A 17,335-nucleotide genomic window follows, 5' to 3' on the forward strand; every position below is an offset into this window, starting at 1 on the left:
TTGTGTAGGCTGTGCCAGATTACATTACAGTGGGATGGGAAGATGTTGCAGGGGGCGTGGCAATCAGCATTGTCACTTCTGATTAACAGTCCTATAGTTTGTCAATCAGCACCTGACCACACCTAATGCTACCCACTGCTTTTTGAATTGACAGCAGTGCCTCTGTTTCTGAAACCCTTCTATTGTGAGCTGCAGTGTCTGGGAAAGGGAGTGTGTGATGCACAAACGGAATTTTTGAAGGTAGAAGCTTTTTGCTTACTTTATGAAGCTTGTATATTACGGAGTAACTTGATTTGCTGCTTGTTTTGATTGCCATACAGAGGCCTTTAGTTGTACTTTAACTGTAAAGTGATGAACTTTTTTTTATGCGTTGCCTACTTACAATTCTGGATATCGTAGTTTCTCAATACACATGATTGATATATTTGTAATTTATTGATGTGATACAGTCTTATTTTTAAAATTCAATGAAATTCATATATGTTTGTGTAAAAAAAAATTACTTTCAAAAACATTTCTGCAAAATTTCCACTTCTTGGTGATTTTTTATTGCCTTTAATTTTTTTTTTTTAACATCTACCTAAACAATTCCTAGGGAGAATATAGCATTGTCAGATAAGATCAAAATAAAACTGTGCATTCCATCTGTTACAATGCAAAACTTTTAGAAATACACTGGCATATTGGTGACATTAAGCACATTAAATAACAAAACACAATATACTTGTACTTTAAAAATGTGATTTTAGAATAGCAATTAAAAAGTGATCTTACTTACTTTGGAGAATAATTGCACACTAAATATATTGCCTTTGGCCAGATTTGCCCCCAAACGTTCATGTTGTGACAAAGGTTTATGGCACAACCAACTCTGCTACTCGTTGCCCAAACCACCTGAACAGAAAAATATAAACACATTACATGACCAACTAGATTTAAATAGATTATGTTTAGTTTAAATTCAAAATTACAATCATATGTACATGGCACAAACCAACTGTACAATAAATTACATTTGTATGTGTGGAATTGTCTCCCTTTTTGAGTACACATAAGCAGTGGAGTTAAAGGGTTTCTAAACCCTCACGTTTTTTTTTGCATATATCTACTGCTAGCAAGCAGTAGATATATGCAAAAAGTTTTTTTTTTTTAAATGCTTTAAAAGCAGTTTAAACATACCCGTCTTCGCCGCGCGCTCCCGTCCGAAAATCCAAAAATGCTCGGGCGGCCGCAAAGCATTTTGGGGCGGGCGCATGCGCAGTTTGGATTTTCGGCCAGGAGACGAGGAGAGACACAAGGTAAGTCTATGGACGCGTGCATCCGCATGCAGACACCATGGAACAGAAAGTGCCAACAAGGACAGAGGAGTCAGCGCTGGATCGGAGACCCGCAGCAGCGCTGGAGAGAAGGCTGAAAAGGACAGGAAAGAAGAGGAAGAACGGATTAAGAGACATAATTTAAGGTAAGTGCTTTAACCCTTTCGCTGCCAAGCCCTCCGGAACATTTTTCAAATCAGCTGGCCAAGCCATTTTTGAATTTTCTGCAATTAGAGCTACTCTGAAACAGCAGATGGGCATGAGAATGAGGAGAGGGTGAGTTCTGCTCATCACACCCTTAAAGTGAAGCATCCCAAACTTATTTCTGAAGATGGAAATTGCGTTTAAAAACAAAATGAAATTAGCAAGAGCCCACCTGTGTATAATGAGTGCAAACTGGTCCTGAACATCTGAATGGGCAGTATGGGTTACATTCTTGTGGATATGGAAATGTGTAATCTTTCACTTCATCATACCAAGCCTGGACATGGTAGGTTGGAGGCCTGTATCTATATAGGAAAGAACATAAGAATGTTGTAGTTCCTCATATCACATACCGTATCATTGTCCGTTATTGCTAAGAATCTCAAAACCTACCTCCCCCAGTGAGCCCCCAGGTTCTGTCCAATGGATGGAAGCAAATTTGCTGGACCATGTTCCCATAAACAAGTTAACGCCCATTCTTCAGCAGAGCGTTCTAGCTCTACGTCCCATACCTACAAACAGTATATAATGACATACCTCAGACAGGAGACAAGAAATTGTTCAGGTCACATTTATGTTATGCTTTATTTTAAGTATGAGTATCATATTCAATGATAAATGAAGCCCACCTACATCAATAAACATATAATTATTATACATAATACATCATAAATATAACTGCTTTTTTTGTACTTTTCTGCATCACTGTCCTCCATTAAAAATGTCCATTTTTCAGTAGAAAAGCTGATCTTTCTCTCTTTATGGACATACCATATCTTGATACCATGCCAAATGTAGTGACATCACCAAATCTCACTCCAAATCTCATAAGATTAGAAGTCAGAGTTAGCAGTGTCCAAGGTCTCACACATCAGTTATCCAGCTATAAGACTGTAGGCACAGGAGTGCCTAGGCACACTCACATACCAGGACATGCACGGCTACATTGCAGAAGGAATCCCAGACAAAAGGTAGATTTTGCATGATACTGCTCAAATCTTCACCATAACATAGCAAATCATCACTTTTTCAGTTCAGTGCCACTGTAACTAACCAAGCTAACCCAGGTTCACCCAACTCAGCTAGCAGCCGACGAAGACTCAAAGTTCAGGATGGATACGGATTTCCAAAGACAAGGCAAAGTACGGGGCAGACTGTAGACAAGAATTTCCAAAGACAAGGCATAGTACAGGGCAGACTGTAAACAGGGATTTCCAAGGACAAAGTGAAGCACAGGGCAGAATGTAGACAAGGATTTCCAAGGACAAAGCGAAGCACAGGGCATACTGTAGACAGCGGTTTCCAAGGACAAAGCGACTCACGGGGAAGACTATAGACAGGGATTTCCAAGGACAAAGCGAAGCACAGGGAAGATTGTAGACATGGATAGACAAGGACAAGTAAGAGGTCAGTACGCGGATAACCGACAACGCGCCGTGCGCTGCACTGGGTTTGAGTAGAGTAAGCAAGAGGAGGAACCGCATGATTGGCCGCCAGCTGACAGCACTGACTGACTGAGTGAGAAGCTGCATACGAATCAGCAGAGGAAAGCGGCTGACGCCTAAAGCTGTCAGACTTGTGGAAGAGCAAGTTAGGAAGAGAGTACATTCCTGGAGGCATACACAGCACAGCCTTACATGCCTGCAGGAGCAGGGGTAAAAGGCCTGCACATAGTCGTGGAGCTACAAGTGACAGCTCAGCTGCCACATTAAGGGAGTAACTATGTGCAATTCTAACAAAACATCTGCCTTGTAAAATTACCTCTGTAAAAAGCACATGCAAGGTGTTAAAAGTAAGTCACAAGCCATATTTTCTCAACCACAATGTATTTACTGTTGCCCCAATTTGTTTCACGGCAGCATCCTACAAAACTATTTTCTCTTGTTCTTTCACAAATATTTTCTGTTAATGCAATTTCCCGCTCAACATTTTTTTTTCCCCCTACCATCCAAAAAGAGGTTTTATATTCTGCTTTATACTTATTTTGGCCCTTGCTCGACACACTAGAGCTGCCATGTTGGCCTCAGAGAAGCTTTTCTCACCTCTTCAGCAGTTTCTTCAACTTGAAAAAGTATCTGTCCTCCGTTAATATAAGTTTAAATTATAGGTGTAAAACAAGGACACGTTTTGGTAACATAGCAACAGTATAGTTTTTAGAATAGGTTTTTCAACCATAAGTAGTTATACATTAAGCAAGGCCACAGCTGTGCAGTCATAGCCATATTCTATTTGAAGGCTATAGTATCATTCTAGGTCATTCAAATATGTGCATATGGACACTTGACTACACATTTGGAAAAAGGGCCAAAGTGCAAATAAGGGCAGGATTTTCGGTTTGTTTTCCCGAAGTGAAAGCCGCCCTTTCCTTTTGCCCACTTTTCAGCAACTTATGCTAATTATATGTTTATTTAATTATATGTTAATTATATGTTTTATTGTGGTTTCTGATCCTGCAAGGCTGCCTATATTTGCACATTTTGCACATATAAAAGTATACACTGTAGCTGCATTAGACTGCATAAACAGTTATGCTGAACAACACAGAGTGCACTATGAATGAATATATTATTCTTTTACATGTGTTTGCTTGATACAAGTTTTAACATTTTCTAAAATACCTTATTTGTCTCAAATAGCTATTTTCAGAGATGCATTTATCCACAGAAAAAATGGCCAAGCTCTCGAGCTCCTGGTTGAAAATCTTGCCTATGCTGGGTTTATTTCCACTTTCAGCTCCAGAGACAGTGTCTATTATGACAGATAAACTTCCAACAGCAAAGTTCCTCACCATTCTATCCAAAACTAATTTTAAAAAAAAATTAGAAAAAAAGTTTTGACTTCGGATGCATTTTTCAAAATCTAGATTCCAATTTATTTTGATTCAGCCAACAAGAGATTTTGAAAGAGGAATTGTAGTATCGAAAACATTGCCTCAGTGTTCTCTTATATACTCAACCCTGTTGATTTATGGTCAACTTTTTTGTGATCTTATGAGGGTCTCACTCCAGCCAACACCACTATTCAGAATAAGGATTTGGTGTCTTTTCAATCTCTTGAAATCTACTGACACCCAGGGTGGAGGCAGTGGCTGGCTGCAACTGCTTGTAGCTAATAATGCGGCAGTGTGACATAATACTGGGCCCACCCATTATAGAGTGATGCCCTGGTTTGAGAAGGGAAAACACTGTGTGGTTGTTGTATGTGTGCTTGTGTGATTGTGAGAAGGGACATTTACATTTACGCTCTTTCGGTGCAGGGACTATCCTATGGCAGCTTAGAACAGGAAGCTGGCCATATAACCTACGGGCCTAGAACAGGCCATATATCCTACAGATTTTTTATCACACCTTCCAGCCACCAGAAGACAGGCTCTATAGAGGACTTAATGATTAGCCCCTCTCCTAATAATGCCCTGTAGGGGCCACTTATATTAGCTGCTTGCACAAGCAGAATATGATGTAGATAGAATGCCAGGAGCAGGGTGTGAATCCCATGGTAATCTTGGTACTTCATCTTGTCTACATTTTTTAGACTAGGTGCATTGACAAATCTCTAATAATGAAAATCACTAATAATAAAAATATTTAGTAAAGTTTAATCTCCAAAGTAGACCTTATTTAGGGCCTGTGTCGACAAGCTTTTGTTCACATCAGAACCGCTTCTCTCCTCATAACAGTCAATGGGAATACAGAACCAGCTGAAGCAGGCCGATGCAGCTTACAAAGTTAACTGCAGGTCAAATGCTCCTGTCAATGAACAGTGAATGATCTCAGAAGCAAATTGATGTCAAACACAAGTGCATTATAGATTTTTGTGGTTATTGATTTACAAGGAACTTAGTAGTAGTTTTTATCTTCTTAAGGATATTAGTTTATGGATATTAACTTCTACTTGTGTGTATGTATACACACACACTGCTAGCTATGACCTTTTTCCTACTTATTACTTTATTAATCTACCATGAACTATATGGTCCTTTGTCCTGCCGAAACTGGTTATATGGTCAAACTGGTTGAAACTGGTTTCTAGCACAACACAAGCCCCTCAAAAAAAAAAAAAAAGATGTATATATAAGTGAAAGGCAAAGTTTGAGCTCATCCAGGGCTTAGGCAGAGTGCCTTGAAAAGATGGACTGTCGCTTCTAGGAACTTCCTTAAAAAGAAGTTCTGTACTGTACTATTAAAGTTTATTATCTGTAATATACCTACAGTATACAGCTAAGTAAATGTTTTTATTATTATACTATTTGTGAGTTGTTTGAATTATTGCACTATGCCCACAAATCTGAAAAGTTAAGTACAAGAACCTATTAACAAATAAATAAATGTGACAATTAGGGATGTCCCGATACCGATGCTAGCATCGGAATCCAGCCCGATACAGGGCATTTTGACAAGTACTTGTACTTGTCAAAATGCCCCGAAGCCTAGCGCCGAAGCTTGTGCTATGTTTTTTTTTAGGAGCTTAACCCTTTGTTACAATGAGCAGAATGTACTTGGCAGTATGCCAGTCAACACTGGCCCTTACATGTGGGTGAAAAACAAAACTGGCTGTTCAGTTCCAGTAACCATTAGACTGGTGCACCCCAACTGTCATTTTTGTTTGCTGGTTTGATGCAATGAGATCACAATAATTACTGACACTTCAAACATTCATTAATAAATGCAGTAAACTTAACTAAATACACAAATGAGCATACAAGAGGTGAACGTGTACCCTAGTATTTGGTGAATGTAAGAAGGTTTTACAATTAAACACATGAAAGGATAACCATATTGGTTTTTAAACAATTTGCCAATCCTGTAATGCATTGTTTTTCAAATCTGTGGGATATATTCCTCTGGTAGTAAAAGCTTTACTAGATGTAAAACATGGCAAAGTTTAGCACTTAAAGCGGAGCTTTGCCCATATCCCTAAAATAACAACAAAGGCACCTTTAGAAATGTTTAGTAATGACAATCTCTAAACACAGACTTCTAGATAATTGCCAGCTTTGTATTCTTTGCATACCTTATTTCTCTTTTCTTCGGCAGTCTTCTGGCAATGGCCATGTTTACTAAGGGCAGATTACTAGTTCCCTATTACTCCCTGAATTTCTGGCAGATGTGACTAGACATGTGACTAGGACATGTGAGCATGCACTAGTGGCGTAACCAGAGTTCTGGGTGCCCGGGGCAGAAATTTTCAAGGATATAGTATACATACCAGGTCCTCAATTATGTACAAACACTCAGCGATCACTGATCACTGAGTGCTTGTACCCGTTCTCCTCTCTGACACACACTGTCATAGGAGGCTGCAAGAGGAGAGCCCAGCCTCCTGTGACAGCGCTGGCTGTCTCCGCCCCCACACCGCTCTGCTGCACTGTGATAGGCGGCCGAGCGATGTGGGAGGAAAGACACCGGCCGCTCACAGCGCTCGTCCCGCAGCGCTCGGCCGGCTGTCATTGCTGCTGGGCACTGCTCTGTGTCCCAGAGGGGATGAAAGGAATCACGGCCGCGCCGACAAAACGGCAGGAAAATGTCACTTTTGGCATTTAGGAGTGCAGCAGTATATATGGCTGGTACACAACATTTTACAGTATAGCTGATAGAATCTAGAGCTAGCAAAGGTTGTGATAGTCATACAAGACTTACCAAATCTATAAAAGACAGCAGTGTACCCCTACCACTAAAGTAAAGTTGAGCAGTTAGGTTACCACTAAATCTCTAATATAGACAAAGTACCCTTACCACCTCTTGCCAAATACAGTATTTGGTTATTTAATTGCAGGTTCTCCAAATAAGGGAGAACCTTGATGCTGGAAGCAGTAAGCAGGAAAATATTAGATCTGGGCTTAAAATTCACCTGCTGACACATCATACACAGTCAGATTTATATGCTTGATGTGTCGAGCTGGCCAGCAGCTAAGCATGGCTACTTATTAACACATATGTATTGAACTGCATACTAAATTATTGTGTGTCAATATTCAGATCTCATTTTCTTTGTATACTAAAGTAATGCTCTAACAAAATATGCAGAGGAATAAATAACGAAAATTATTTCTCTTGATTGTTTCTTTAAAGGACACTTTTGGACTTGGTAAAGAAAACAGAAAATAATGAACAAAAGCTGAATAATTAATCAAGCCAAAATGTTTCAAAGAGAGGTCTGTGTGCTTTCCAAACAAATACCGTAGAGAGCTCTGCCTGAGCAAGTCATACCGGAAGTAAAGTCAGTTTCTTTAACTTGCATTTCAGCTCCCAAGCCACAAAAATATAAAATCTGCAGAGCGGATGATGAACAACAATGAAGGGGTATGTTTCTTTTTATGAATGGGAGCCTTTCTACAGACATCTGTCCAAACCTAACCAAGAGGAAGGAAACTTTCTTTTAGGATTCTGACAAATATAAAATTAGCATTTAGTACACTGTAGATGTCTTCAAAGGAGTATGAAATGCAAAACCAAAACGTCACCTCTGCAAGAAAGTTTTGTGTTGCAGCACAAAATGGGTCTCCCAACTTCTTCACTTCATTTACTGAGATCCAGAGCTGTGATTTCAGATTCTGTCACCCAGTGCCCCCTACAGATAAAACCTCAGATCTCAGCTTAAAACGTCTGCTGTGACATGGCTAAAATATCACCACTGTAAATCTCTGGTTTCCTTGACTCAACCACTTAAGAACAAGGGATGAGTAACCAACTTTGTTGTTAATGCTTATCTAATGCCTATTTTTTTTAGGAAGGGGTTCAACACGTGTGAATGTAAAAATAATCATAGGCATGCTATGCCTTCAAAGTCGAGTTCTATAGCTTGTAAACGCATTGACCACACAGCAATATGTCTACAAAATAGACTTAACATTAATGTGTGAAAATGCACTATGATTTTCTTTTGTGCACTGCTCTATATAAATCTACCGACATGCTATGAAAAAAGTCACAGGAACCACAATGCTGAGTAAAACCCCCTGAGTTTAAGTAGGAATTGAAGGCCTTTCTTGACTTTCAGACATGCATTCATTATTTCCTCTTCTGAGAGCAAAGTTCATCTAACATGAAAATATCAACCCAGCAAGATTGTATTAACCTCCCAAGTGCATGCAAGCAGAATCTGATATATTTATGCAAGGCCCCATATCTACTCATACATGTCCTCCCAGTTTTCCAAGTCCTAAAGGCACTTAAATTAAAACGGACGTGCCAAACTGAGAACGTTTAGGAGGACCTGGTGTAGTAGCTTAATATTAAGGAGGAGCAGAGGCACAACGCAACATGTCAAATATATTTTCATTGTACTGAAGTGTTTACAACAACACTGTCAACTATGATTGTTTGTTTAGATTAGGTGCCATGTACAGGGAAAACATACTCAAGATGGCCAAACGATTGACCACTACATCTACCTATATGGCTTAAAGTGAGTAGATACCCTTTTAAATTTCAGAGTTCAGGTGTTCCAGTGAAGGTAGAGTTAATGCCCCAGCATACAATACAAAGACAAATTGAATTGTATGTTTCCAACCTTGTAGCAATAGTTTGGCTAACGTCCTTTTCTGTTGCAGCATGACAGTGCCCTTGTACACAAAGCCAGATCCATAAAGACATGGTTAGATTAGGAAAAACTGGCCTGCACAGAGCCCTGACATCAACCCTGCTGAAGACATTTGGGATAAATTGGAACACCAACTGAGAGCCAGGCCTTCTCAGCCAACATTAGTACCAGACCTCACAAATAATTTTTTTGGCTGAATGTGCACAAACTTCCATAGATAAGTGCATGTATAAAGTCACTCGCACTCCAATAGAATTTCAAGTAAAAACCGGTTTATTGACTCGATTGCTATCACATCATATAGCGACGTTTCAGAACAACATCGGTTCCTTCTTTAGGCAAACAGAATGTGTGACACACATGTGTGTCACACATTCTGTTTGCCTGAAGAAGGAACTTCTGTGCAAGTGACTTTATACATATACTTATCTTGGATTGCAGAGACATCTGCAGTCACTTTGGCACCCACCCGACTCTAAGGGTATTATTTGGTCAGGAGTGTGATGGGTACACTGGATTTCAAACTTCCATAGAGACACACCACAGGGCTTTGAAACACCTTTCTAATGGAGAACTGCAGCACATGGGTGTTGGAGATGCATTGCTTTAATGTGTTGGATTCCACATGATATGACACCACAACATGCTAACATATGTAATGTGCATTAACCTGTGTTACAGTAACGCACACCCTACTGCTACGCACCACAGTGGAAAATTGTGAACCCCACTTAAATGGGATTAATGATGCAGAAAGAGAAATTATGTTACACAGTATAGGCTCAGGATCTAAACTACTGTTGCCCTTCTACTGATACTGTGATGTGGCCTATGTGTTGTGGCATTAAAGTATATCTAAAGCCTATACACTCGTTACACATTTTGGATAAAGTAAGGTATGGTATGTTTAAAACCCCTTCCTTTTTGCCACCTGGGTCCAACTGGGAAGATTTTCTTTCACGTCCTGTCCTGTAGACAGAGAGTGCCCTCTGAGGGGGGTTACCACAGAAGCAAGTGTCCCCATTGGAAACTTTTCACTTTATTCCTATTCTGTAACAACCTAGAAATTTGGAGTTGCCATCACTTTTAGTCCCGGTGACAGCGGACTCTAAGACCAATAAAGAGCGTGAATCTCCTCAGTAGGGGCACACATAGAAAATAAAAAAAGAGCACAGAAGTTGTAACCCCTCACCACTCCACACAAAAAAAAAATGGCAGTGGGGATTCCTCTATACCCACTATTTAGCGTTGTCAATCCAGTAATAGCACTTCCCAGAACTCCCCCTAGGTGAACTGAGTCCACGCCCCCCAATTATTCAATTAGAACACTAATTTAGCGTTGATGGAGAAATCCAATTATTTTCTTTCATTCAGCCTGCAGCCGGACAAGAGAAATCTAGCCATTTATGATATGTGTATTGTGATAGCTCTCTGTAAATTCCAACAGTTAAAGCCTCATTTCACATAACAATGGTCTACTGTCCATTTTGCTCACTAGTGTTTTAGTGTCAGAATGGCTCATTATACATCTGAAAATCCATTAAAGCCAGGAAGAACTGGCTCTGGTTTCACTTCAAGGACACAGGATCAGCTTTGGTGGCTGAAAGCAAGACTTGTCTAACATACTAAGCACTGTTTAAAATAAGCATTCTGTTCTTGGCTTGATTCATGTTCTCTGTGTGTGCTTTATACGTGATAAACATTATACAGCAAATTATAAAACATATAAAAAAAACAATGAAATATATGCACATTATTGTTATTGGTATAATTCAGTAATGATAATGATAACAAACAAATGTTTTAGGCAGGTGTGAAAAATGCTGTAAAGTAGGAATGCTATCAGAAATACAAGTATTAATAGTAAATATTTATCAATTAACAAAATGGAAAGCAAATGAACAGAAGAGAAATCCAAATCGAATCAATATTTGGTGTGACCACCCTTTGCCTTCATAACAGCATCAATTCTTCTATATACACTTGGACACAGTTTTTGAAGCAACTCGGCAGGCAGGTTGTTCCAAACATCTTGGAGAACTAATCGCAGATTTTCTTTGGATGTAGGCTGCCTCCAATTCCTCTGTCTCTTCATGCAATCCCAGACAGACTCCATGATGCTGAGATCAGGGCTCAGTGGGGGCCAAACCATCACTTCCAGGACTCCTTGTTCTTCTTTACACTGGAGATAGTTCTTAATGACATTTGGGGTCGTTGTCCTGCTGCAGAATAAATTGTGGTGAATCACACGCCTCCATGATGGTATGGCATGAATAATAAGTATCTGTTTGTATTTCTACGCATTGAGGACACCATTGATCCTGACCACATTTCCAAATCCATGTGCAGAATTGCAGCCCCAGACTTGCAATGAACCTGGAAAATGCTTCACTGTTGCTGCCGACATTATTGTAACGCTCTCCAGCCCTTCGGCGAACAAACTGCCCCCTGCTACAGCCAAATATTTCAAATTTTGACTCCTCAGTCCAGAGCACCTGATGCCATTTTTCTGCACTTCAGTTCCTATGTTTTCATGCATAGTTGAGACACTTAGCCTTGTTGCCATTAAGTTTTCTTGGTCAACCACTGCATCTACGATCCTCAGTGTTGCCTGTTTGTTTGTGCTTCTTCGAAAGAGCGTCAACAGCACATCTTGAAAACCCGGTCTGCTTTGAAATCTTAGCCTGGAAAACAACCTTGCTGATGCAGTATAACTACCTTGTGTCTTGTTGCTGTGCTCAGTCTTGCCATGGTGCATGGCCTGTGAGGTGAAACTGTCTTCCACAACCTCACCATAGTAGCAAAGTTTGGCTGTTCCTCAACCAGTTTTATGCCTCCTGCACAGCTGTTTGTTTCAGTTAATGACTGTTTCAACCTATACATGAAATTGCTAATCATTAGCACCTGCTTGGTTTAATTAGTTAATCAAACACCTGACTCTAGTTCTATAAAATCCCTGACTTTGTGCAAGTGTAAAGGTGCCCATACACCTTACAATTATCTGCAGATTTTCTGTGGTCAGATGGAAAAAGTGCAACAGATTGGCCCAGGTGGAGATTACTCCATCCACACATTTAAGTGTAGATGGAGGAATCTGTTGGACCTTTTCCATCTGACCATAGAAAATCTGCAGATAATTGTAAGGTGTATGGCCAGCTTAAGAATTGATGCTGGTTTGACGCTATAGGGTAGTCACACCAAATATTGATTTGATTTGGATTTTTCTTTTGTTCACTCACTTGAATTTTGTAAATTTATAACAATAAAAATATATATTTTTGAAAGCATTCTTACTTTACAGCATTTTTTCACACCTGTCTAAAACTTTTGCACAGTACTTTATATGTTAGTACAAGATTTCTCTGGAGGTATCTGATCTAGCGCTTCTCTATATAAATAACATCCAAAATTCAATTTTTTTTTACAATTTCTTAAATGTAACCCCTTACTATGAGTGCGGGTTGTTAATGGAAGTCAGCTTGGTCTCACAGTGTAAAGCTGTATAGAACTGTGCATACATGTCACAAGGTAAGTGTCATTATATGGCCACTGCCAATGCTAGAGAAGATGACATGGGGTAGAACTCCTCGTGTGGCCAGCTGGAAAACATGTGAAATTAAGGAATATATGCTGCATATTTTCTAAAAGTCAGTGCAAGAACAGTTCAACATTTCAAACAAGGAGATATCTTTGAAAGCAGTACTCCACCCCTGACATTTTTTTTTAAATTTTGAGTAACATTTTGAATAGTTAGAACTTCGGTCAGGTTTTTAATGACAGAACTGTGCTCCACTAGGAAGACTCACTTTCTGTCAAGGTGGGAATACCTCTTATCGTGGAGTTCCAATTAAACATTTTTTTAACATTCAAGGAAATTAACTCCACTTCCCAGCTCAAGTCCTCACAACAGCCTTGCACAGACCAGAAAATATGTCAGCTTACAGCATAGGCTGCTTTTATCACTAACTCCTATAGAGAATCCAGAACAGAGTATATTAGCACATTGCTTGGTAAGTACTTCAACCAGGGATACTATCACAGGTATGTGAATGAGGAATTGCCAATCAGGTTGTGGGGCCATCCAAATAAGTTCCTTTGGGAGAACCCTCATAAATATGTATTTACATATTAAGCCATGGAATAGTATTCTGCTATGCAGAATAAACCAGCAAAAATATTTAGTGGATTTCTTTAGAACATGTCACTGGGCATTCAGTTAAATTGCACTTGAATCTCTTAAAAGTCTGTCACTCTTCCAATATTTCACTTTGTTCTCAAACAAGCACCGTCTGCTTGCTGCTAATGAACCAGCACACGGCTGCGACCCTAATTTGCCTGCTACGTATCTCTCACCTTGGCTTGCCACATATGACGAGTTTTCCGCCTGCCCTTTTTCCTAGTCTGCCTTTTATCCTCTGATCCATTTGTGCCTCCAGATGTGCTCTGTGACCATTTACAGTCCAATAAGCACTACATAAAAGAATTAAACCCAACACTATGCTGCCTTATAACGCAACTGCCACTTTGCACGCTGTGCTCTGATCTCTGGCAGAGGAAGAAACCAGAACATTGGCACTCATCCTGTTTGTGTGACACAGTAAGGGAATTATAGTGAACTATAATCCTGAAATATACATACATTCACAGTCCCACAGGAAATAGGACCTAAAATAGATATATGCATCATATAATTTACCAGGAAATTTTGGCGAATGCCTGTCATATCAATCCTACAGCTTGTACACTAAATTGTGTTCTACTTCATGGTCCAATCCAACATTAAAACAGGAGTTTTCACATTTTCTGTTTAAAGTGGATGCCAAAACTATTCACACATGCTATGTTTTATACCTGACCTGCACTGTACAAAAGCACTGTCAAAGAATTAAATACCGCACAAAAGGACCCTTTCTTAGGTATTTTGGGGTGATCATGTGACAGCTGCCTCTCTTTTCCCCAAGAACTTGGCAGTGGCTGTGCGTGGGAATTAGCAGCACCTAAAGCTCTGTACCGCTGTTACTCAAGAATGTAATGGGGTGGTGCTGGCTGCAACGCTGTGATAAGGGATGGACCAGCACTGAGACAGAGGAGGAAGATGCTTAGTATCTATACAGCACCATAATTCAGGGGAAGGAAATGGTGACAACACTAGAATCTGAGAGCATTGTCCCCCATAGGCAGGAAGAGTCTAAATCAGGGGTGTCAAACTCAATATAATCAAGGGCTGCATCAACATTATGGTTGCCCTCAAAGGGCCTGTAAGACTATATAAATGTATCTAATCTTTATCAATAATTGCCTCTGCATTCGATTATCACTGGTTTTAGTAATAACTTAAAACCTAGATCTGAAAGTAGAAGTCTAGGAAATGGCCTGGTGGGCCGGATTCGGCCCCTGAGCCTTGAGTTTGACACATGTGGTCTAAACACTCTAATTATTGGCAGGATCAACAGGTCAGAGCTAGAATATGGCATGGAAGTCTAATCAGGACATGCAGATATTGAAATCTTTACCGCATTCACAGTTTTATAGAAATATTTTTTACATTAACCTGGACATACACAATAAATGTTCCCCATTCTACGACTCTCAGCTACTCCATTTTAAATTCCAGTCAAGAAGAAAAAATGTATCTGTGAGCTACAGATACTGGGAGTGTGCTAAAATTAAAGTTCGATCAACCTACCTTAAAGTTCCTATTTTACTGCAGCCGCAGCGCAGAGCACTTCACAGAGTCAGTGGGATTGTACAGTAACCTGTGCACTGTAACATCCTGTCTTCTACATCACTAGTCACATTTAAAAGTCTATGGCAGGTTTCAAATTGGATTGGTGGTTGTGAGAAAACATTTAATACTGCCATTTTTCACGTGCAGGCTTTACTTGTGTAGGAAGCAGTAAGGCGGGCATTCCACTATTGCAAGAAGACATGCTGTAGAACCACCAGAGTACTGACAAAAGTGAGTGAGATGGACTAATGCAATATAATAATGTCTGCATGACAACCTGAGGTAGGCTGTGTTTCCTGTATGCATCTCAGAGTTTATCGTGGACTTTCCATGAAAAGTGTAATGTCCGCTTTACTGTTAGTCCCTCAACCTCCATACCGAAATAGCAATTAAAAAATAGTTAAAAGTAAAACTGTAAAAAAAAAAAAAACTTCCAGGAGGCATAAATGGCATCACTGTGCCTCACCACTGCCTACCGGGAAAGCTGTGGGTACAGTATACTTGTTAACCACAGCGGCACACTGTGGTTCCTCTCGCTGGCTCATACTCTACTAAATACTTACAAAGTATTTATGATACTATCACACTAAGGACTCATGGCAAGTGTAAATACTATTAAGTAGACCTGAATTCAAAAAGATGGAGTGGAAGTATTCTATGTTACAGGGATATCTAGAAATGTTTGTGTCTAAGCAGTATCAGAAAAATGTTACTATTTGTCGTGACTTCCTCCTGAAAAACAGCAGTATACTTTCTGTGCCTTGGCATTTCTGTATCTACAGCCTAACGCCTCTTTTACAGAGGTGGCCTGATCGGGTCCACCTGTCAGTTTTTCAGGCGGATCTGATCAGATGCCCAATGTAAGTCTATGGGTAGTCGTGTGTAAACAGGCAGGCGTCCGTTTACACCCAGTTGCCCCTGGCTCCAGCCAGGTCCGTAAGAGCAAACAGATCAGAGATCCATTTCGCCGGACCTGATTGTGCCGGATTGGGGGTAATCTGATGTAAACGGATCAACATGAGTCCGGCAGTTTACATTTTTGTCTCCATCGCAAGGAAAAAACTGTATGGACATGGATGTCACAGCCGTGACATCTGTTCTGTACTGCTATGATCAGGAGGGGATCCGTGCACGGATCCCTTCCTGATCAGCCCATGTAAAAAGGGCCTTATAGGTGTATATCTGCTATGTAACATTATTACAGACACTCTGCCTAGTGAAAAACTAGTGTCCTCCACTTGGCTTTTTTGGCCTCACCTTCCAAAGGTCAGGGTCTCTTTAAGGCCAATGCTGTCACTAATGTCCTGGGGTAGGAGGATCCTCCTATGGTGCAGTATTTGTAGAACCTTTTTTGCCATGTTTGACAGCAAAAATGGTAAAGAAGAAATGAATCTGAACACACAGCCGGTTACACTGGTAATACCAAGCCCTGTCTGGAATTACAGTTCATTAATGTGACTCAGCATGAATGAGAAAACCTCAATTGAGTCACAGCATGATGTAACTTTTATTCAAGATGTGAAAACGGTCAGCTCCCCATGCATTGAAAACTCCAAGTATGATCTACTTTGGGTGTTCCGCAACTAGTTTGCCCAATTTCAGGTCATTTTCTTAAGGAAGATCAATCCATCTATTAAAACAATGTGACATTTTTGTTGCACAGAAATACCTTCAAAGAAATAGGTGTAATCAACAGAAAATGTATGATCTTCAGCATCTAAAGTACATGTATACTCAACTCATTAATGTACTTCAAAAGACAGAAGAGAAAGGTAAGAAGCAGCTTCTAGAGTGGTTTGTATCAGTTACACAAGCTAGCTTAGAGGATTTAATGACCATTCAGTGACAAGGTGACCATTATACTCTGTAGTTAGAAACTAGTACATGCACATAACTCTCCAACTCTCACAAGAATGAAATGCTACAATGGCTGATCATCTGATCTAAACTTTTTGAATGTGAAGGTAAGGAGGGTGTTTATTTTAGAAAAAAAAAAAAGACATCCTTTTATACTATATATAAGAATAATTTGAAACTCATAATATACCATTGTTGCTGACTATATGCATTATGGATACTAGGTAAGTGTACCTAATAAAATGGCCATGGACTGTATATATCTGAGACAACATTATATTCTTCACTTAGTTCACGGAAATATACCCACAACATTTTGTTCTGTTCTCGGCTTAGTTCATGGAAATACCACCACAATATTTTTACTTCAATTTATTACAAAGTCAAGACCAGTATAAAAAAAGGGAGATAGAATTACATGACTCCAAGGCTGAAAGTTCTTCAAACCGTTTTTTTTTTTAAATGAAACAGAATTCTATCCTCCCTGTGCATAATATTTGTGCTCTTTTAGCCAACTTTAAACAAGTGAGTAGCAGTGGGATTTTTTTTTCCAGTACGGCTATAAACAACATTTAAAATGCTAAACATATGTCCCACACATGCAATTATTGGAAAGTTTTGCCTCGTAAGAAATATAACTGAAATGGATTTTAGCTGGTAAAAGGGACAAGGTTAATTAGTCTTCCCCCCC

General features: G+C 39.7%; 1 protein-coding gene across 1 annotated transcript in view; it reads right to left on the bottom strand.

Annotated features, from left to right (window-relative positions):
* Positions 1 to 17,335, bottom strand: part of CRISPLD1 (cysteine rich secretory protein LCCL domain containing 1) — a 61,442-nt gene that overhangs the window by 32,542 nt on the left and 11,565 nt on the right. Inside the window, exons 3-5 of the mRNA XM_018567530.1 lie at positions 1,914 to 2,032; positions 1,693 to 1,825; positions 779 to 894 (exon numbers count right to left, since the gene is read on the bottom strand). Of these exons, the coding sequence (XP_018423032.1) occupies positions 779 to 894; positions 1,693 to 1,825; positions 1,914 to 2,032 (368 nt within the window). The remainder of the gene's footprint in view (positions 1 to 778; positions 895 to 1,692; positions 1,826 to 1,913; positions 2,033 to 17,335) is intronic.

Source organism: Nanorana parkeri, unplaced genomic scaffold (assembly GCF_000935625.1).
Source record: "Nanorana parkeri isolate BGI_ZX_2015 unplaced genomic scaffold, ASM93562v1 scaffold1058, whole genome shotgun sequence".
Lineage (NCBI taxonomy): Eukaryota > Metazoa > Chordata > Amphibia > Anura > Dicroglossidae > Nanorana > Nanorana parkeri.